At 44.7% G+C, this 22305-nt stretch overlaps 1 protein-coding gene across 1 annotated transcript; it reads right to left on the bottom strand.

Moving 5' to 3' along the window:
- Positions 1-480: 480 nt before the first annotated feature.
- On the bottom strand, positions 481-21922 carry LOC138754941 (TBC1 domain family member 10A-like). The gene is made up of 7 exons (XM_069919981.1): positions 21819-21922; positions 20647-20753; positions 20218-20332; positions 18414-18479; positions 14871-15060; positions 3564-3718; positions 481-1615 (listed from the first exon to the last, which is right to left on the bottom strand). The coding sequence occupies exons 1-7, from the start codon at positions 21888-21890 to the stop codon at positions 1214-1216; spliced, it is 1107 nt and encodes a 368-aa protein (XP_069776082.1). The 5' UTR covers positions 21891-21922; the 3' UTR covers positions 481-1213.
- Between the last annotated feature and the right edge of the window lie 383 nt (positions 21923-22305).

Genomic DNA, 22305 nt, shown 5'->3' with positions numbered 1-22305 from the left:
TATATGGAGGGGCCCTGACACTCAGGAGGAACTGTACCTCAGATGCATAGAAGGGCAGTGCATCCAGATGGAGAGTCGCAGATGCTCCGGAAGGACTATATCTCCATGCAGAGGGTCCCAGATGCTAAGGAGTGACTTTGCACTCTGTCTACCCCCAGGATCATGACTAGTAGCCCTTGAGCCCGGGATATTCACTCTCTGTAACCCTCTGAGGTTGGGGGGAGAGAACACCCTACTATGAGGGGCAGAAGACAGTCTTACCCATCTTAATCAATGAGGCAGCCTACTACAAGAAAGGCACAGCCCTCTGACCCAGCGACATGGTAAAGGTGCCAGTGGGGGGGCTGGTGTGAGACACCTGTGTCTCTCAAACACCCTTTTGGCTCCTACACCCCTCCCTCTCTCTGAGAAGAGATGATCACAGATGAATTTTGATCTGTTTGAGGAATTTGAACAAGAATAAACAACAGATGAGACGTGTGTTTCTTGATCATTTATACATGTGTACGTACGCGCGCACACACTGATTGGTGCGGAGTCAAGAGATGGAGGAACCTTGGGAGGGGAGGGTGGGACACGGTGTATGGTGAGGATTGTTGAAAGATGGAAGGACCCCAGTATATAAGGGAGGGACACATATTGTGAACAGCAGGGGCTGAACTCATATGAAGCTCCAGAGGAGGATCGAGATGTGTGATGGGGGAATCCCTCAATGATATACCAAGGAACATAATAGATGTTAAAAAGATGGTGCCAGGAGAACAACAGAAAATAGAGAGGGGCTGGGTGTGTGGAGGGCAAGGAGTGTTGTTGAACGGAGAGACCACATAGTACGAGAGTGGGACGCGCATTGAAAACTTTAGGTAGTGTTGAGGAACACTGATATTTTATAACTTGAGGATTTATTGATAAGAGATCTTACTTAACTTGCATAGAACATCATCCCAGTGATTTGGAGGTGCTTTGGAAGCAAGGGGGGGAACTAGAAATGGGGGAGTGAGGAACAGAGGTCAGCAGTCAATGTTGTCCTCAGGGGTAGGTGTGAGTGAGACAGGTTGTTCTTCCGGGAACACAAGGGTTACAAATATGGTTTATATATGAACAAGTTTGGGGATTGCCCTGTTAATCCTGTCATGGGGGGGAGAGAGAGAAAAGAGGACAGAAAAATGGGGGAGGGGGGATAGGAGTTTCTAGAGGGAGGGGCCTGCCCCCCTCAAAAGTAGGTGTCGGAGGAGAGGGGGACTGAGTTCCTTTTGCCCCGTCTTGTACCCCCTCGCCCCTCCCCCTCCCCACCCCGAGGGGGAATGGCAGGGGGACGAGAGGGGCGCCGGACGTAGAAGGTTCTGGAGCGGGCAGCGGGCTTGCCCCTGGGATCTTGCTGTGTGTCAGGGGGAGGCGGGGAAACCAGGAGGGAAGGGAGCCCAGGGGCAAGGGTGGGGGAGCCCAGGAGGGGTGGGTAAGGAGAGGGTGTTGAGAGGGGGGGTGTTCGAGAGGAGGCATACAGGTCCCGAGCCCCTCTGAGACGCAGGGCAAATGGGGTGCATACCCCACCCTTCTTCAGATAGTGAGAAGTCTCCCTCTCGATGTCCCCTTCCGAAATCTGGAGCTCGGAGATCTGGGGAGAGAGACAAAGAGAGGATGGGAGAGAGAGGGATAAAGATAGGGAGGGAGAGATAAGAGGGGGAGGAAAAAGGGGAGAGATGGTGGAGAGATGAGGGAAGATAGGAGAGAAGGGAGAAAGATGGGGTGAGAGGGGGAAGAGGTGGAGAGGAGGGGCAAGAGTGGGGGAGAGAAAGGGGAGGGGAGGGGCGAGAGAAGTGGGAGAGGGGGTGTGAGGGAGGGGAGAAAGGGGGAGGAGGAGAGAGGAGGGAGATATAAAATCCATTTTCATTAAAATGCATTCAGATGGGGGAGTTGGGGCTTGAGGGGCTTACAGAGACAGGGAGGATTGTAGGACTGGGGGGTGGTTACATAGGGAGGGGAGGTTATCGAGTCAGGGAGGGGTGCGGGGGGTTACAATGACAGATTACTGAAGCGAACCGGAGGAGGTTACAGAGACGGAAAGGGATGTAGGGGTTCGAGGGGTATACAGATACAAGGAGGGGTGTCGAGGGTCTGAGGGGGTTACAGACACAGGGAGGAGGGTGGGAGATAAGGTGTTGCAGAGACAGGGAGAGGTGTTGGTGACTGAAGAGGAGTTATGGAAACAATGTGGGGTGTAGGGGATTGGAGGAGGATTACAGAGACAGGAAGTGTGATGGGAACTGGAAGGGGTTACCGAGACGGGGACCAGAAGGGCTGCAGAGACAGGAAGAGGTGAGTTGAGCCAGAGGAAACTACATTGACAGGGAGGAATTTGAGGACTGGGAAGTTACAAAGACAAAGGTGGATGCTGGGAACCAAAGGGGGTTACAGATGGAGAGGTGTAGGGGACCGGAGAGGGTTTACAGAGACTTGGAAGAATGTGGGGGCGAGAAAGAGTGGAGAGAGAGCAGGGAGAGAGATGGGGAGAGAGAGGGAGAGTAGTAGATGAGAGGGCAGGGGGAGAGAAATGGAGAGAGATGGAGGGGAGGGGCAAGAGAGAGAGAAGGGAAAGAGGTGAGTGGAGGTGTGAGGGAAAAGAGAAGAGAGGTGTAGGGAGGGGATTGAATGGGGCAAGAGGGAGAGAGAGGGGAGAGAAGGTGGAAGGCATAAAATCGATTTTCATTAAAATGCATTCAGAGAGGGATGTCAGGGGCTAGAGGGGATCAGAGTTAGAGAGGGTAGTAGAAGACTGGAAGGGGTTACATAGACAGAGACAGGTGTTAGGGACTGGAGGGGAATATAGAGACAGGGAGGAGACAATGAGGGGTATGGGGTGCCAGAGGGTGTTAGAGAGACAGAGAGGGGTGTCAGGGACTGAAGAGGATTACAGAGACAGTGAGGGTTGTAGGAAAGGGAAGAAGGTTACAGAGAAGGGAAGGGTGTAGGTGACCTATTGGTTTAAAGATACAGAGAGTGGTTTGGGGGACAAGACGGGGTTACAGAGAAAGGGAATGATATGAAGCACCAGAGGGGTTGCAGAGACAGGGAGGGATGTCAGAGACCAGAGGGGGGTTACAGTGGCAGGGACAGATGCAGAGGAATAGAGGGATGGGTGATTAGAGAGACATTGAGGGGTGTAGGGGACCAACAGAGAACAAGAGGAGTGTAGGGGACCAGAGGGGGGCTACAAAGACTGGGTTGGATGTAGGGGACCGGAAGGGGCTACGGAGACTGGGGGTATACCGGAGGGGGTACATCCAGAAAAGGGTGTACAGCACCAAAGGGGGGTATAGAGACAGGGAGGGGTATAGGGGACCGGAGCAGGTATAGAGATGGGGAAGGTATAGAGACGGGGAGGGGTATAGGGGACCGGAGCAGGTATAGAGACGGGGAGGTGTAAAGGGGACTGGAGCAGGTATAGAGACAGGGAGGGTTGTTGAAAATCTGAGGGGGTTACTGAGACAGAAAATGATGTAAGGGATCACAGAGGCAGGGATGGATTTAGGGAATGTGCTCTGTTCCTCCCTCTGCCCCACTACCTCATGGATAATGAGAGTGTCCTGCAGCCACCTCTGTGGAATGTTCCGGAGTTTCTCCAAGGTCTCCACCAGTCCCTGGCAATCCTTCAGTTTGTCCCTTGATCCCAAGGTCATCTTGAGGAGGACCAGGGCAACTCGAAATATGATCTTCACTCCTGGATGGGAGAGAAGAAACAGAGATGGGGGGGAAACAGAAGCAATGAGAGAGAATGAAATAAAGCACAGGGGTGGAGGGGGAGGAAAAATAACCTGCACTCCATCTCCCACTTCTCTCTTTCTCTCTCCCCCCAGGCTTTCTCCCCACCCATCTTTCTTTACCCCCAGTCTCTCTCTCCTCTGTCTCCCTCTCCCCCATACTTTCTACCTCCAGTGTCTCTTTCCCCAACCTTCTGTCCCCTCAATCTCACTCTCCCCACCCCCCCATCTCTCTCTCTCCCCTATTCTGTCTCCCCTAGTTTCTCTGTCCCCGTCTTTCTTCCCCATCTCTTCCCCCACTCCCTATTCCCAGTGTCTCTCTCCTAATCTCCCCATTTTCCTCTCTCCCAGTCTCCCTCTCCCCAGTCCCAGTCTCTCCCCAGTCCCTTTACCCTGATCTCTCCAGTCCTTTACACTCTCCTTGACTTTCTCTTCCTCAATTTCTCTTTACACCAGTCTCTTCCCTGTCTATCTCTTTCTCTCTGCCAAATATCTGTCTTTGCCCTCTCTCTCTCTCAAAAACAGTCTTTCACCCCTTCTCTCTCCTCCATCTCTCTTGGTCCCCTCATTCCCTATACCCCTAGTGTCTCTTTCCCATCTCTCTATACCCCCAGTTTCTCTCTCTCCCCCACACACTCTCTTTCCCCCTGTATATCTCTTTCCCCATGTCTCTCTCTACACAATCTTTCTCCCACCCAGTCTCCCTCTGTCCCCCCAGTCTCTCTCTCCATCCATCTCTCTCCCTCCCCAGTCTCCCTCCAAGCCTAGTCTTTCTCCCTCCCATTTCCCCAGTTTCTCTTCCCAATATCCCTCTCCACCCAGTCTCTCTCCTCCAGTCTCTCTTTCCCAGTCTCTCTCTCTCTCCCTCCCAGACCTGTCAGTACCTCGGCCATCACAGAATTATGATTGGGAATTAAATATTCAAGGGTATCAGGTAATATGAAAAGATAGTCAGGAAGGTAAAGGAAGTGGGGCGGCGCTCTTAATTAAAGATGAGATCAGGGCAATTGTGAGAGACAATATAAGATCTAAGGAATAGAATGTTGAGTCCATCTGAGTAGAGATTAAGAATAGTAAAGGGGGAAGAAAAAAAATTACTGGTGGGAGTTGTCTATCGCCCACCAAAGAACAATAGCACAATGGCACAGGCCATTAACCGAGAGCTAGGGAATGGCGTTGTTGTGGGGACTTTAACTTCCGCGTAGATTGGGAAAATCAAGTTGGTCGAGGTAGACTGGAGGATAACTTCATAGAATGCATCGACAATAGCTGTCTTGAGCAGCGTGTTAAGGACCCAACAAGGGAGAATGCTACTTTAGAACTGGTATTGTGCAATGAGATAGGTAAAAGTAGCGATCTTGTAGTTAGGGACCCTCTTGGAAAAAGAGCGATCACTGTGTGATAGAATTTCTCATACAGACGGAGGGTGTAATAGTTAGATCTAAAACTAGTGTATTATCCTACAAAAGAATGATTGAAGAATTGGTCAGCGTGGACTGGGAGCACAGGCTAGTTGGCAGAACAGTTGAGGAACAGTGGAAGACTTTCAAAGAGATTTTTCACAGTGCTCAACAAAAATATATTCCCATTAAAAATGAGGGCAGTAAGAGAGAAGCAAGTGTCAGCCTTGATTAACTAAGGAAATAAAGGAAAGCATAACATTTAAAAACTAGAGTACAAAATAGCCAAGAGTAGTGGGAAACTGAAGGATTGGGAAAACTTTAAAAGGCAACAAAGGAGAACTAAAGGGGAAATAAGGAAAGGGAAGAAGGATTATGAAGGGAAATTAGCTCAAAATATAAAAACAGATAGCAAAAAGTTTTATAAATATACAAAATGGGAGAGAGTGACTAGGTCCCTTAGAAAATGAGAAAGGAGGAATGACAGGCATTGAACAGATATTTTGGATCAGTCTTCATGGTGGAAGACACGTCCAACAAGAGTGGTGATAGGGATGCGAAGGGAGGTGAGGGCCTCGATAAAATAATTGATAGTGAGATAGTGATGAGCAAACTAATGGGACTGAAAGTGGACAAATCCCCTTGTCCTGATGGGATGCATCCCAGGGTACTGAAAGAAATGGCGGGAGTTATAGTTGATGCATTGGTAGTCATTTACCAAGATTCCCTGGATTCTGGGAAGGTCCTGGCAGATTGAAAGACAGCAAATGTCACGCCACTTTTTAAATAGAGATGTAGGCAGAAGACGGGTAACTATCAGCCAGTTAGCTTAACGTCTGTAGTCGGGAAAATACTTGAAGCTGTCATTAAGGATGAAATAGCGAGACATTTAGAATGAAGGGGTTCCATCAGACAGATGCAATGTGGATTCAGAAAGAACAGGTCCTGTTTGACAAACTTGCTGGAGTTCTTTGAGAATATAATGGGTACGATAGATAGAGGGGAATAGGTTGATGTTTTATTTTTGGAATTCCAGAAGGTTTTTGATAAGATGCTGCACAAGAGACTTATCAATAAGATACAGATGAATGGAGTCGGGGGAAGTATATTGGCATGGACTGAGGATTGGTTAACTGACCGAAGGCAGAGAGTTGGGATAAATGGGTGTTTTTTCTGATTGGCAGACAGTGGTAAATGGGCTCCTGCAGGGGTCGGAGCAGGGCCCGCAGCTGTTCACCATTTACATTGATGGTTTGGAAGAGGGGATGGAGTGTAGTGTAGCCAAGTTTGTGGATGATACTAAATTGAGTGGAAAAGCAAATTGTACAGAGTATATGGAGAGGCCGCAGAAGGATATCGTTAAGTTAGGTGAGTGGGCAAAGGTCTGGCAGATGGAGTACAATGTTAGTAAATGTGACATCATCCACTTTGGTAGGAAAAATAGAAGAACAGATTATTTAAATGGTGATAAACTGCAGCAGGCTGTAGTGTAGAAGGGCTTGGGAGTGGTTGTGCATGAATCGCAAAACGTTGGGTTGCAGGTACAACAGGTAACTAAGAAGGTAAATGGAATGTTGGCCTTCATCGCTAGAGGAATTAAATTCGAGGAGTCACGTGATGGAGTAGTGGCCGGACGGTGAACTCCAGCCCTCTCCAGAAAAGTCGGGAAAAACAAGAGAAAATACAAAGGCACAGAAATACAAGTTAAAGAAAAGTGAGTATAAAGGTGGAAAGAAGATGGAGACAAAAGAAGAAAAATCAAAATCAACGGTAAGAAGAGAGGAAGAGAAGACAACAGAGGAAAAAGGTGAAGGCCTTACCTGTCCGAAGAGGCCCGCTGCGGAGAGAGGAGCCCACTACCTCAGGTCGGTAGAAAAAGAACTACAACAATGGCTCACAGAGCCGAGTAAAAGTGCGCAACCGCGCATGCGCGATGCGCATGAAAAAAAACACACCGACGGGAGGGGGGACCAGCTGGGGAGTCGATCTCCACAGCCGGCAACGACAGCTGCAGAACACCTGCAGCAAGAAGAGACCACAGAAGACAATGGAAACAAGAAAGAAGAGAAGGAAAGGGCAACAAAGAAACAACAGATGGCCAACCCAGAGGAAGAAGAAGAGGAAGAGGAAGAGTACAGTGAAATAGAAGAAGAAGAGAAAGGCAAGATAAAGGTGGTACTTTCTCTTATTAAAGGATACATGGAGTCATTTAAAGAATGGCAAACACAGGAATTCAATGATTTAAGAAGAAGAATAAACAACACAGAAGAGAAAGTGAATAAAATAGATATGACCTTAACAGAAATGGGGAAAAAAATGGACAAGATGGAAGAACGGGCAGTAGCAGCAGAAATGGAGGTAGAAGACTTAAAAAAGAAATTGGAGGAATCTAATAAAAAAACTAAAGAGACACAAGAACTACTAGCTCAAAAAATAGATATAATGGAAAATTATAACAGAAGAAATAACATAAAGATAGTGGGCCTTAAGGAAGATGAAGAAGGCAAGGATATGAGGGAGTTTATAAAAGAGTGGATCCCTAAGACCCTAGGATGTCCAGAACTACAGCAAGAAATGGAAATAGAAAGGGCACATAGAGCATTGGCCTCTAAACCACAACCACAACAAAAACCAAGATCTATTGTAGTAAAATTCCTAAGATATACTACAAGAGAAAAGGTACTGGAGAAGACAATGGAAAAAGTAAGAGAGGGCAACAAACCACTGGAGTATAAAGGGCAAAAAATCTTCATTTATCCAGATATAAGTTTTGAACTCCTAAAGAAGAGAAAAGAGTTCAATACAGCAAAGGCGATTTTATGGAAGAAAGGGTATAAATTTACACTGAAGCATCCTGCGGTATTGAAAATATTTATTCCAGGACAACAAAACAGACTGTTCTCGGATCCAGAAGAAGCACGAAAATTTGCAGAACAATTACAAAAATAGACTGAGGGATGAAGACGGGTAATGAGAGTAAAAATGATCACGATTGATATGTATGTGGGTAAAGACAAAAATAGACTGAGGGATTAAGACGGGTAATGAGGGTAAAAATGACCACGATTGATATGTATGCGGGTAAAGAAGTATAAGAGTGAATAGACACAATGGGCATACGTGAAAGTATCTGTAATTAGAGGAAAACATAGATAGTATAGACAAGAATTAATAAGGGAAGGTAATGGAATAGAGAGAATAAGGAGGGAATTAAAAGAGTGACCTTTGTGACATATGAAAAGTGAAATCTTTTCTGGGGGGGGCTGGGTGGGGGAAAAGAGCGGTCACTGCAAAATCAGTTGATGCTTACGAGTGGATTCGCAAATCCAAATGGAGAGGGGAGATGTGGTTGTCCGACAAGGGATAAAGGACAACTCAGGAGGGGAAGGGGAGATTGGGGATAAAGAAGATAGAAATAGGAGAATAAGGAAAATGTTGGAAGTTGTAGGAATGTTGTCTGGTAAAGAGTTGAAAATAAGAAAACAGAAATGGAAAAGGAGGAAAGGTAATGATGGAAAAACGGAAAGAGAAGATAAACAAAATATAAAATGGCTACGCTGAACTATATGACTTTAAATATTAATGGAATACATAACCAAATTAAAAGGAAGAAACTACTAAATTTACTGAAAAAGGAAAAAATTGATATAGCATTTGTCCAAGAAACACACTTAACTGAATTGGAGCACAAGAAATTAAAGAGAGATTGGGTAGGACATGTAACAGCAGCATCGTATAATTCAAAAGCAAGAGGAGTGGCTATATTAATTAGCAAAAATGTGCCATTTAAAATAGAAGAGGAAATAATAGATCCAGCAGGGAGATATGTTATGATAAAATGTCAGATATATTCGGAGCTTTGGAATCTACTTAATATATATTCACCTAACGAAGAAGATCAAAAGTTTATGCAAGATATCTTTTTGAAGGTAGCTAATACGCAAGGGAACATACTAATAGGAGGGGATTTCAATCTGAATTTGGATCCAAATATGGATAAAACGGGGAAAAAAATTAACAGGAAGAACAAAGTAACCAAATTTATAATTAAATCAATGCAAGAAATGAAACTTGTGGACATATGGAGGAAACAAAACCCAAAAGAAAAGGAATACTCATACTACTCGACTAGACATAAAACATACTCAAGAATAGACCTATTTTTGATATCAGCTAGTATGCAGGATAGAGTAAGAAAAACAGAATATAAAGCGAGAATGCTATCGGACCATTCACCCTTAATACTGACAGTAAAGCTAGAGGACATCCCTCCAAGAATGTATAGATGGAGATTAAACCCCATGCTACTTAAAAGACAGGATTTTAGAGAATTCATTGAAAAACAATTAAAAATGTACTTTGAAGTAAATACGGAATCAGTGGAAGATAAGTTTATACTATGGGACGCAATGAAAGCATTCATTAGAGGACAAATAATAAGTTATGCAACCAAGATGAAGAAGGACTATAATCAGGAAACAGAGCAGTTGGAAAGGGAAATAGTAAACATAGAAAAAAAATTAGCAATAAAGGAAGATACAACCAAAAGAAGAGAATTGGCGGATAAAAAAACAAAATATGAAACATTACAAACATATAAGGTGGAGAAGAATATAATGAAGACAAAACAGAAATATTATGAACTAGGTGAAAAAACACACAAAATTTTAGCATGGCAGCTTAAGACAGAGCAAACTAAGAAAATGGTATTGGCAACAAGGTAAAAAGACAAACAAATTACATATAATCCAAAAGAAATTAAGGAAAACTTCAGAGAATTCTATGAACAATTATACCGAACTGAAAGCGAAGGGAAAGAAGGGAAAATAGATGAATTTTTGACTAAAATTGAACTACCAAAACTACAAATAGAGGAACAAAATAAATTAACAGAACCATTTGGAACAGTAGAAATACAAGAGATAATAAAAAAATTACCAAATAATAAGACACCAGGAGAGGATGGACTCCCAATAGAATTCTACAAAACATTTAAAGATCTATTAATACCGCCCCTCCTGGATGTAATCAACCAGATTGATGAGACACAAAACTTACCAGATTCATGTAAAACAGCAATAATTACAGTGATACTAAAACAAGGGAAAGATCCACTCTCACCAGCGTCATATAGACCAATATCTCTGCTAAACACAGATTATAAGATAATAGCTAAACTATTAGCAAACAGATTAGCAGAACAGGTACCGAAAATGGTAAATTTAGACCAAACTGGATTTATCAAAAAAAGACGCACAACAGACAATATTTGTAAATTTATTAACTTAATTCATGCAGTAGAAGGAAATAAAGCACCTGCAGTAGCAGTTGCTTTAGACGCAGAGAAGGCCTTCGACAGAGTAGAATGGAATTTCTTGTTCAAAGTATTGCAAAAATTCAGTTTACCGGAGAAGTATATTAATTGGATTAAAGCATTATATAAGGGACCGTTAGCGAAAGTGACAGTAAATGGACATGTATCAAAGCAATTTAACTTAAGCAGGTCAACGCGGCAGGGATGCCCACTATCACCATTATTGTTTGCGCTAGCTATAGAACCACTAGCAGAATCGATAAGAATAGATAATAATATAAAAGGAATAAAAATAAAAGACAGGGAATATAAAATCAGTCTATTTGCGGATGATGTGATAGTGTACTTAACAGAACCAGAACTATCAATAAAAGAACTATATAAGAAATTGAAGGAATATGGAGAAGTGTCGGGATACAAGATAAACGTAAATAAAAGTGAAGCAATGCCTATGAATAACGCGGATTTCTCAAAATTTAAGAAGGAATCCCCATTCAGATGGCAAATGCAGGCAATAAGATACCTAGGTGTACAAATAAACAAAAATCTAGGCCAATTATATAAACTCAATTACAATCCACTAATGAAAAAATTACAGGACGATTTAGAGCATTGGAAAGAGCTACCACTAACACTGATAGGAAGGATAAACTGTATTAAAATGAACATTTTTCCAAGGATACTATACTTATTTCAGGCATTGCCAATACAACTGACAGAAAAATTCTTCAAAGAGTTAAAGAAAATAATAAGGAAATTTTTATGGAGAGGGGGGAAACCGAGGATAGCACTAGATAAATTAACAGAATGGTATAAACAAGGAGGCTTACAATTGCCAAACTTCAAAAATTATTATAGAGCCGCACAATTAAGGTACCTATCAGATTTTTATCAAACAAGGGAAAAACCAGACTGGACGAGATTAGAATTAGATAAAATAGGGGAAAAGATACCTGAACACATATTATATAAATGGGACGAAAAATTGGTACAACATAGAACTTCTCCAGTATTACACCATCTCCTCAATATATGGAAGAAGATTCATGTAGAAAGAAATAAAACAAATTATCAATTACCAAAACTAATATTGACGCAAAATAAGCTACTCCCTTTTACAATAGACAACCTTTCCTTTAGAAAATGGGAAAAAAAAGGGATTAAAAGAATAGAAAATTGTTTTTCAGGAAGTAGATTCTTATCCTTTGAACAAATGAGAGATAAGTACAATATAACTGGAGATACAGCGCTGGCATATTACCAACTGAGATCCTACTTGAAAGATAAATTAGGAAGCAATTTGAGTTTACCAGAGGGAAGTAACCTTGAATATGTGATTACAGATACAATGTTAATCAAAAGATTTATAACAAATATGTATATTAAACTGCAAGAAAAGGAGAATAAGGAAACAAATGGTAAAACTAAACAAAAATGGGAACAAGATTTAAATATAAAGATAAAAAAAGGAAACATGGGAGAAATTATGTTCTGGAACGATGAGAAATACAATAAATACGAGGCTGCGTATGATACAATATAATTGGTTACACAGACTATACATTACACCGCAAAAGTTAAATAAATGGGACCCATCAGTATCTGATAGATGTTTTCGATGTAAAAAAGAAAGGGGAACAACAATTCATGCAATCTGGACATGTGAGAGAGTAGAAAAATTTTGGGATGATCTCAATCAGATATTAAATAAAATAACAGAAAACAATATACCAAAGAATCCAGAGATCTTTCTCCTAAGTAACATAAAAAATAAAGAATTTGGAATTGACTTGGAAGATGCACAAAAAAGATTTGTTAAGATAGCCCTAGCCGAAGCAAAAAAATGTATTATGTCAACCTGGAAATTGGAAGATAATTTGAAAATACAACAATGGTTTATAGAAATGAATAAATGTATTCCATTAGAAAAAATAACATATAGTTTAAGAAATAATATTGAAATATTCGAACAAGTATGGGAGCCTTACATTAAATACAATAGCGAAAACCTACCGGGGACAAACATTACCTAAGTTGATGGAAGGAGAAGGAAAGAAAAGAATGGACTCTGTAGAATTTCTGGTGTATTTTTGTTGAATGACAACATTGTCTGACTGAATTAATGCAACCTAGATTGTATACCTAAAATGGATGAGAGGGGGGGGTGGGGGTGGCTTGGGAGGAGGGAGGGGGGGGAGAAAAAGTCACTGTAAATGTGTGAAAAAGAAAAAGTGTATATCATGGCTATTGTGATTTATGGTGTGAAAAATAAAAAATTTAAAAAAAAAGAGGAATTAAATTCAAGAGCAGAGAGGTCATGCTGCAACTGTGCAAGATACTGGTGAGGCTGCACCTAGAGTACTGTGTTCAGTTCTGGTCTCAATAGTTGAGGAAGGATATACTGGTCTTGGAGGCAGTCCAGAGGAGGTTCACCAGGTTGATCCCGGAGATAAGGGGGTTGACCTACAAGGAGAGACTAAATCACCTGGGATTATACTCACTCGAATTCAGAAGAATAAGAGGAGATCTTATACAAACATATAAATTTATGAAAGGGATAGATAAGATAGAGGCAGGAAATTTGTTTTCACTGGTAGATGAGACCAGAACTAGGGAACACAGCCTCAAAATTCAGGGGAGTAGATTTAAGACAGAGATGAGAAAAATAAACTTTTTCCCAGAGGGAAGTGAATCTCTGGAATTCTCTGCCCAAGGAAGCAGTTGAGTGTACTTCATTAAACATATTTAATATTCAGTTAGATAGATTTTTTTATATAAAAAAGGAATTAAGGGAAATGGGTAAAAGGCAGGTAGGTGGAGTTGAGTCAATGATCAAATCAGCCACGACCTTATTGAATGGTGGAGCAGACTCAATAGGCTGGATAGCCGACTCCTGCTCTATTTCTTATGTTATTATGTCATTCAGTGCCCCAGTCTCTCTTTCTCTCTCCATTCTCTCTACTCTCAGTGTCTCTCCCCTGTCTCTTTATACCTCTTCTCTCTCTCCCTCATTCTTTCCCAGTCTCTCCTATCTCACTCCTCCAGTCTCTCTCCCCCACAACATTTTTCTAATTCCTCTATCTCCCCCCCCCAGTCTTTCTCCCCGTCTCACTCCCCTATTCCCACATCTCTCCTCCAATTTCTCTCTGCCACCAGTCTCTTTCTCCCCGTGATCTTTTTCTCTCCCTCCCCCATCTTTCTAACAGGTCTCTATCTCCTCCCAATCTCTCTCCCCCATGTCTCTGTCTTTCCCCTGTCTCTCCTTCTGCCCATTTCTCTCTTCCCCAGTATATCTCTGCCAATTCTATCACTCTCCTTCCAGTCTCCCTCTCACCCCTCCCCCCACCCCCCACCCCATTCTCTCTTCCCCAGTCTTCCTCTCTTCAGGTCTCTCTCTATTACCCATTCTCTTTCTCCCCCAGTCTCTGACTCTACCTGGTCTTTCTCTCTGACCCATCCATCTCCCTCCCCAGTTTCACTCTGTGCCAAGACTCTCTCTTTTTCCCCCACTCTCTCTCTAGTTTCTCCTCCCATTATCCCTCTCTGTTCAGTCTCTTTCCTTCAGTCTCTCCCCCACTGTCTCTCTCTCTCATCAGTTAGCCCCCAGTCTCCCTTTCACTCCCCAGTCTCTCTCTGTTTCTGTCGATTCCCATCTCTTAACCTATTCTCTTTACCCCAGTGTCTCTCTCCTCCAATCTCTTTTCCCCAGTATCTCTCTCCCTGCCACTATCCACCCTGTTTCCCTCACTACCCCATCTCTCTCTCTTCTCTTTTTTCCTCTCTCCCTCAGTTCCCCCTCTCTCTCTCCTCCCAGTCTCTCTCCCCCAATTTCTCTGCTCAGTCTCTTTCCCCACAATCTTTCTCTCCCAGTCTCTATCCCCTATTCTGTCTACCCCCAGTATCTCTCCCTGTCTCTCTATATCCCTTCTCTCTCCCCCACTCTTTCCCCATCCCTCTCCCATCTCTCCTTCCCCATCGCTCACCCCTCCAATCTCTCTCCCCATTTCTCTCTCTCCCCATCTCTCACCCCTCCAATCTCTCTCCCCAGCCTCTCTCCTCCCCAGCCTCTCTCCCCTAATTTCTCTCCCCAGCCTCTCTCTCATGATCTCTCTCCTCCCAATCTCCCTCCCCATCTTCTCTCCCTCCCTCCTGTCTTTCTCTGCACAGTTTCTCTCCATCCAGTATCTCCCCCAGCTTTTCTTGTTCTACCCCCAGTCTCTCTCCCCAATCTCTCTTCCCATCTCCCTCACTTCATGACTCTCTCTCTCTCTCCCTCCAATCTCTCTCCCCCACAGTCTCTCTCTCTCTCTCTCTCTCTCTCTCTCTCTCTCTCTCTCTCTCCCACTCTCTCTCTATCACCTCCATCCCCCCACACCCCACCCTTTATCTCCCCCTCACCTTCACACAGGAACATGTCCCACACCCGAAGCATGGTCACCCAGGGGAGGGTGCGGGTGAACAAGCACAGGAACCACTCTGTCATGTAGAGAAGGGGGTCAACTTCATTCTTCTTCAAATGCTTGTAGGCGACAGGGCTGACCTTCCTCAGCAGCCTGAACAGCACCTGGCCGTCCACCTTCACCGCTTCCTACGTGCAGCAGATCCCAATCAGGGAGAGTATCACTGGCAGCAGCGATCACAGCTCAGGGGAGACGACAGTTCTGCGGGGTGTGGGGGAGGGGAGGCAGAGATCCAGCATTGCAACCCGAGCAGTGATGTCATACAGTGGGGGAGCAGGACACATAAGGGGGAATAGCAATAATAACAAAATTATATGGGGAGCAGGTTGGGAAAGGGGGAACTATGATCCTTACTGGGGATGATGAGTGGAGCAGGCAGGGAGAGGGGGAAAAGTGATCATAATGGAGTCAAATGGGAAGTAGGATGGGAGAGGGGGAATAGTGAACATAACAGAATCACATGGGGAGAATGTCAGGAAAGAAGAAACAGTGATCATAACCTTGGGGATCAGGTGGAGAGGGAAAAGGGGAACTGTGATCCTAACTGGTGATTAGAAGCAGAGGAGCGTGGGAAAGGGGGAAAATTGATCAGAATAAAATCAAATGGGAAACAGGTCAAGAGGGGGGCGTGGCAAGATGGCGTAGAGTCTAGACGTGTAATCTCGACCTCTCTGGCCAGACTTTTAAGAACCCATTTTTAACTCTTTGTTTTCAGGTTTAAATTTTTTAAAACTTAGTTTAAAATATCAAGGAATTGTTATGGCTATTAATGGTAAAAAGATTAAACCTCAAGTACAGAAGAAACTACATTTTCGGACTGTTGAAGATTTAGAACCTAAACAGTCTGCTACAACTTCAGGTTTGCTTTCTTTCAAGCCTAAGCCACAGAGATTGCCTTTGGGAGCTGAAAAAATGACTACTACTCATTAGGAGAAGGACATCGCTGGAATTAGCCGTTCTCAGGAGGAAGGTGCATGTGCCCCCGATGTGGATCCTGATTCTGGCAGCCTGCAGATTTTAACGGAGGGGGCACACAGGAAGACGACTCCATTGCTTGAAATGCCCCAGGATATACTCCAATCTGAATATTTTGGTCTTTTTTGTGAGCTTTTGCAACAACAACGGGTTGTGGGGGGAGAATAGCGTCAACCCCCTGAGGAAGTCGGGGTGCCGTCGCTGGGAGTCCAGATTCGCAGTAAAACTGTTAAACTGCCTATTGTTGAGATGCAGCAGGAGCTGCCGTTACCTGGTTCTGCCACTACGCAAGAGAAAGCAGGGCTGAGCTTTTCTGAATTACAATGTAAACAGCTAAGCCTTATCATTCAGCCTATGCTGAATGAAATGTCTCAGAGGCTCAGTTTGGAACTGGATACAGTTAAAATACGTGTGGAAGCATCTTGTGAGGATTTTAAACAATTTCAGGCTGCTTTTTTGAAATGTCAACAACAAGTGGTTTCTAATACAGAAAAAATGTTAGAGGTGGAAAAATCCATTAAAGAATTGCGAGAACGTGAGAGGGAGTTAGAGAGGAAAGTAGATTATTTGGAGAATCAAAGTAGAAGGAATAATGTGAAGATTGTTGGTTTGCCAGAAGGTATGGAAAATCAAGATCCTCTTTGTTTTTTTACCGAATGGATTCCACAAATACTGGGGCAGGAATTTTTCTCTGGAGGTCTGGTATTGGAAAGAGCTCATTGAGCCTTAAGAAGAAGACCTCTGCCTGGTCAACCACCGAGACCCGTGATAATTCAATGTTTGAATTATTTGGACAGAGAAACAATACTTCATTTAGCAGTGCAAAACGCGAGACAACGACAAGCTCCGTTAATGATTCAGAATAGTAGAATATTTTTCTATCCTGATTTGAGTCAAGAGGTTATTCAGCGTCGGAGTCGATTTAATCCAGTTAAAGAAGTTTTGTGGCGTAAAGGTTATAAGTCTACTTTTCGCTATCCAGCAGTGTTGAAAGTGTTTTGTGGAGACTTTCAATCTCGGTTTTTTGAGAATGAGTGTGAAGCAATGAGTTTTGCTGATTCGTTGCCAGATGTAAGAGGACAAAGACGTAGCCCACCATTGTCTCCTAAAGAGGTTGTTCTGGAAATGGAAGAAATGGGAGAAATGGGAATGGAAAGAGTCCGTTTCCTTGAAATGGGGTCGCTGAGTCTGGAATTTCTTGGATGAATAGAAGAACTTTTTTATTTTTATTTTCTTTTTATGTCATTAACAACGGGTTGTGGGGCTGTTTGGCTGGGGAGGGAGAAATTTGCTCTATGTTCTACTAGTCATCAGCCACTTTTGTTTAAGGATTACTACCTTTTTGTAGTTTTTTTTGGGGGGGGTTCTTTTTATCTTTTTTTTATTTTCATTTTATTTAGACTTTAATTTGAGGTTTCTCTTTCTCCTATTGGAGGGCCTATTTACGTTAATCTGAGTCTTTATATATTGATATTATTAGTTTTTAGTAATATTAGTGGATATGTCAAAGTTGAAGTTTACTACTTTTAATGTTTGGGGTTTAAACAGTCCGATTAAATGTAAGCATATTTTTATCAAGTTCGATCTTTGGTAAAACGTGTTCGGTAGAGATATGATCTTACCTGAAATGATTACATTTGAGACTTTTGGCATAATGAGATGATATATTGTTTAATAATTGAAAAAATTGCATATATTTCATGGATAATTATAGTTTTTTTTATTAATAGGTGGTTGTTATATTCAGAATGTTTGCATTTTGATTTGTATTGACTAGATTTTAATATGTATGGTTTGCTTTTCTTTATTTTTTTCTTTTTTCTTTGTGGCTCTCCTTGGGAGAGTTGGCTGAAAGGGGGGGGGGTTCTTTCCTTTTTTTTCTTACTTTTTTTTAATATATATAAAATATAACGTTCATGCTTTGTTTATTGTTATATATGTTACTTATTGTCTGTGTTTTGAACGGATAAATTAAGTTTAAAAAAAAAGAAACAGGTCAGGAGAGGGGGAAAAAGTGATGATTTCAGAATCACATGGGGAGTCAGCCAGGAAAAGGGGAACAGTGATCATAACAGAAGTGCCAGGGGAGTAGGTCATAAAAGGGGTAAAAAGTGATCATAACCTTAGGGGTCAGGTGGGGAGCAGATAGGGAATGGAGGGATCACACTGAGAAGCAGGTCGGATAAGGTGAATAGGGATAATAACAGAAACTCCTGGGGTGTAGGTCGGGAAAGAGGGAATAAATAGGGATCACTATGAGCAGGTCCGAAGAGGATGAACTGTGATCAGAACTGTTGATCACATAGGGAGCAGTTCAGAAAATGGTAATCAGTGATCATAATTTTAAGTATCAAATCGGGAACAGGACAGGAAAGGCGGAATAGTGATGATAACAGAAATACCCGAGAAGCAGGTTCGGAGAAGGTGAATAGTGATAATTACAAGGGGAGAATGAGGAAAGGGGGAAAAGCTATCACAACACAGTGGAGCAAGTTTCCATACTCACCAATCCTTGGCTATAATAGCCTGGGATGTAATGTTCACAAATCTGAACGAGGCACCAGAAGGCATCCTGTGAGCAGAAGGGACAGGAGGGATAAAGGGAGAGAAGGGGGAAGAGTGATCACAATGGGAGGCTGTATCATTTTAAGTGGTGAGGGATGGAGAGTACATGTAGCCCCCAGATCCATCCAATACAATACACACCAGCCTCAAACCCTTTCCCCCTCAATTGACCTGCAATCCACCCAAGGTCCACTGACCCCATCGCTCAACACCACTTTGTTCAGGTCACTTTTGTCCCCCTCTCTCTGAGATAGTTGCTTACCTGTGCTCTGCCTCCTCTCCAACCCTCTTCTTTCCCCCCTTTCACTCTTACCCCATCTCCTCCCTTTCTCCATGCTTCTTTCTTCCTGATCTCCCTCCCACTGTTTTCCTCTTCCCTTCATACTGTCTCTGCCCCCTCTCTTCCTCTTCAACTCCCCCTCCCTCCCCAGTCATTCCAAAGGAGAATATGGCCATAGTTTACCATATATTGCTCTATATGTATATATATGTACACACACATACATAGATAGATAATAGATAAACTTTAGCTGCTTTCAGGTGGCCAGAATTGCCGAATGTAAAGCTGCCTAAAATACCAGAATGTGGCTGTCGGGAGGCCACCTGAAGGCGGAAAACCAATCCCCAAGGAGCACTTACTCAACCCACCTTGGGGAGGTATATTCTCCACCTCTAAATGCTCCCCCTAGGCACCTGAAAGCAGCAAGGCTAGCAGCTTTCAGGTACCTAGCAGGGGGCAGGCTGATGACAGTCAGCCACTCACTGCCTGACAGCCCCCCCCCCCCCAGTGTGGGACTACAGAACTGGGGTGGCCGGCGCAGGACTACAGTCCTGACATTCCGCACCAGCTGCCCCAGCCCTGACATCCCTCGGCGGCCACTCCAGCCCCGTAGTCCCACACCGGGGGGGCTGTCAGGCAGTGGGGAGGGGGCTGTCAGGCAGCGGGGAGGGGGGGCTGTCATACAGCCTCCCCTGCCCCAACTCAGGAGCCACCGTTTGCTCTGTGGCACCTCTCCCCACTGCGGACCTTTCAGGTGGCAAAACACCGCCTTCACCGCTACTACCTGAATGCCCTTTTGCAGACACCCGAGGCCGCTCCGGAGCCGCATTCTCCCAACAAATCTACCTGAAAGTGGCTATAGATATAGAAATATATGGTGACCCATGACCTGTCCTCCTTTGGAATGTCCAACCTACTTCCCCACCTCTTCTACCTCTCTCTCCCTGCTCCCCCCTTATCCTTTATCCCCCTCCCTCTCTTCATGCTCTCTCCCTACTCTCTCTCCCTTCATTATTTCTCCATATCCCTCATCACTCTCGCCCCCTCACTTTCTCCCCTCTAACGCCCGCCCCCTTCTCTCCCACATGTATATGTGTGCATGTGCATTTGCGTGTGCTTGTATCTGTGAGGGAAGGGGGTGAGAAGGAAGGGGTGAGAGAGAAGGGGGAGAGAGAAGGGGAGAGAGAAGGGGGAGAGAGAGGGGGAGAGAGAGGGGAAGAGAGACGGGGAGAGCGAGGGGGAGAGAGAAGGGGAGAGAGAGGGGAAGAGAAACGGGGAGAGCGAGGGGGAGAGAGAAGGGGAGAGAGAGAAGATGGGAGAGGAGGGGTGAGAGAAGGGGGAGAGAGGGGAGAGAGGGAAGGGGAGAGATAAGGGGGAGGGAAGGGGAGGGAGAGAAGGGGGGAGTTGGGGAAGGAGAGATGGAGGGAGGGGGAGGAAGGAGAAGAGACAGGTAATGGTCACTCACCTCAGCAGGCATCTGCATGAGCAGGACTGCAGCAAGGGGTCCCTGGGCTTGGCAGTACCCATCCTGGGGGTTGTAGATGCTGTAGGCCTTCAGCACACGGAACAGATTTTGCTGCCTGAGGTGGGTAGAGGAGTCAGCGTTTCCCCAACACACAGGAGTATCCCATCTCTCCCCTCAAGCTCCCTCCCATCTCTCTGCCCCTTCTCTCCCCCTCTCTTTTCATCTCTCTCCTCCCTCTCGTTTACCCCACTCCTCCCTCTGTCCACTACTCCATCATTTCTCTCCCCTTCCCCTCTCTCCTTTTGTCCTCCCTCTATCCCTCTCTCTTTCTATCACTCTTTCTTTCCTCTTTACCTCCACTCTCTCTCCTGCCTCTATCCATTTCCTCTCTCTCCCCTTTTCTGTCCCTCCTCTCCCCTCCTCTCTTACCCAGTTCCTTCCCGAGACACAAACATCTCATGGAAGGGAAACTGACGATGGAGGTCCTTCTCAATGGCATCCAAATAGTGACGATCACCAGGGGCATCATCCAAAATCTGTCAAGTTACAGAGAAAAACTTCATTCCATGATGTGACGACGGAGAAGGAACTTCACTCTTTTTTCCACCCCAGGAGTGTGAGATAGGATGGTGGAGAGGGAGCTTCACTCTGTGCCCCACCCTGGGAGTGTGTGATGGGACACTGTGGAGGAAGCTTCACTCTGTATCCCACCCATTTTTTTTTTAAATTTATAAACACTAATACATCAAGTTAATCAAACAAGTTCAAAACAAGAAACGCAAGACAACTGTACATCTATATTAGAATGTTGCCATCCCTATCGAGGGTGGAGGGTACACCCTGTAGCACCCAGTGCTCCTGAAACCCCTCCATGGTTCCTGTGGACTCCACATGTTCCCATTCTAAGGACACCTGGGCACGAACGTACCCCTGGAAGATGGCCAATTTGTCATTGTGGGATGACCCCTCAGCCGCTCGCTCCAGGACCCATGGATGGAGAGTTTTTCCAGGCACAAGAGTAAGGCGACCAGGACATCCCCCCTCCCTTCCCGCCCCATTCCTCATTGGGTGGCCAAAGATAAAGAGGGTAGGTCTGAAATATAACCAGAATGCGAGGAGCAGGTCTCTTCAGAAAGGCAAAGAGGGGCTGCAACCTCACACACTCCAAATACATGTGGTACACAGTCTCCTTCACCCCACAGCAGTGGCATGCAGCTGGGACAACCGTGTACCAACTTAGAAACGTCATAGGGCACTGCTCAATGCAGTACCCTCCACCCCAGGTCTCGGGTGTACAAGGGCCGGATCTTTGTATCGAGGGACTGCCACTGGGGACCCCCCTGACTGGCAGATGGTAACACCAAGCGTCAGAGCATGTCCAGGTGGTGAATCACAGAGCAAGTGGAAGGCGTGGAGCAGTAACCCCAGGGCCTGGGTCCAATGAGCAATTCTGGCTGAGCAGAGGTGAACCCAGTCGGAATCACTTCCCCCATCCTGGCCGCCCTTTCCCCCGATGAGGCAGGGCTAGGGCGGGACGTCATGAGTGACATATAACGTGTCTTGGTTGTGTATGTGATGGGATGTTGAAGAAGTAAACTCACTTTAAATATATTGTTGTTCTGTTGCATTCTTACTTTGGCCCCACAGAGCAGAGGCCAAATTCGTGAGCGCATCGATCCAGGAATCCCCTTTCGACATCGCAAGCGGATCTGGGATTCAACATCAAAGTTACACGGATAAAACATAAAATATTTCAACATGGCGTGGTCTGACCCACAGATGCAGGTTGGAGAATGGAGCACAGTGCTCCCTCTGTGGGATACTTAGATAAACAAACTGTACGCAGTGCTCCTGGTGTGTGATATGGGGACTGGGCAACTATGCACCTAGTGCGGGACACAGAGACAGGGAACTCTGCATGGTTCTCACTGTGAGAATATGGAGACCTGGGATCTATGTTCAGTCCTCCCAGTGTAGAATACAGAGACTGGGAATTGTCCATGGTGCTCCTGGTGTGGGATTCAGAGACCAGGGAACAGTGTACAATGCTGTCAATGTGGAATCAAAGACGGGAACTGTCCACAGTGC

This window comes from Narcine bancroftii, chromosome 1, assembly GCF_036971445.1.
Source record: "Narcine bancroftii isolate sNarBan1 chromosome 1, sNarBan1.hap1, whole genome shotgun sequence".
NCBI classification, from domain to species: Eukaryota; Metazoa; Chordata; class Chondrichthyes; order Torpediniformes; family Narcinidae; genus Narcine; species Narcine bancroftii.
The sequence above is the reverse complement of the archived record's forward strand: the minus strand, read 5'-3'. Positions and strand labels throughout refer to the sequence as shown.

Bases quoted from the DNA above. Each gene is read 5' to 3' on its own strand.
- LOC138754941 (XM_069919981.1), bottom strand. From the start codon at position 21,890: ATGCGCTCACGAATTTGGCCTCTGCTCTGTGGGGCCAAAGTAAGAATG. The intron at 20,754-21,818 runs GTGAGTTTACTT...GTAACTTGACAG, and splicing joins AGAACAACAATATATTTAAA to ATTTTGGATGATGCCCCTGG. The intron at 18,480-20,217 runs GTGAGTGACCAT...TTCTGCTCACAG, and splicing joins TCATGCAGATGCCTGCTGAG to GATGCCTTCTGGTGCCTCGT.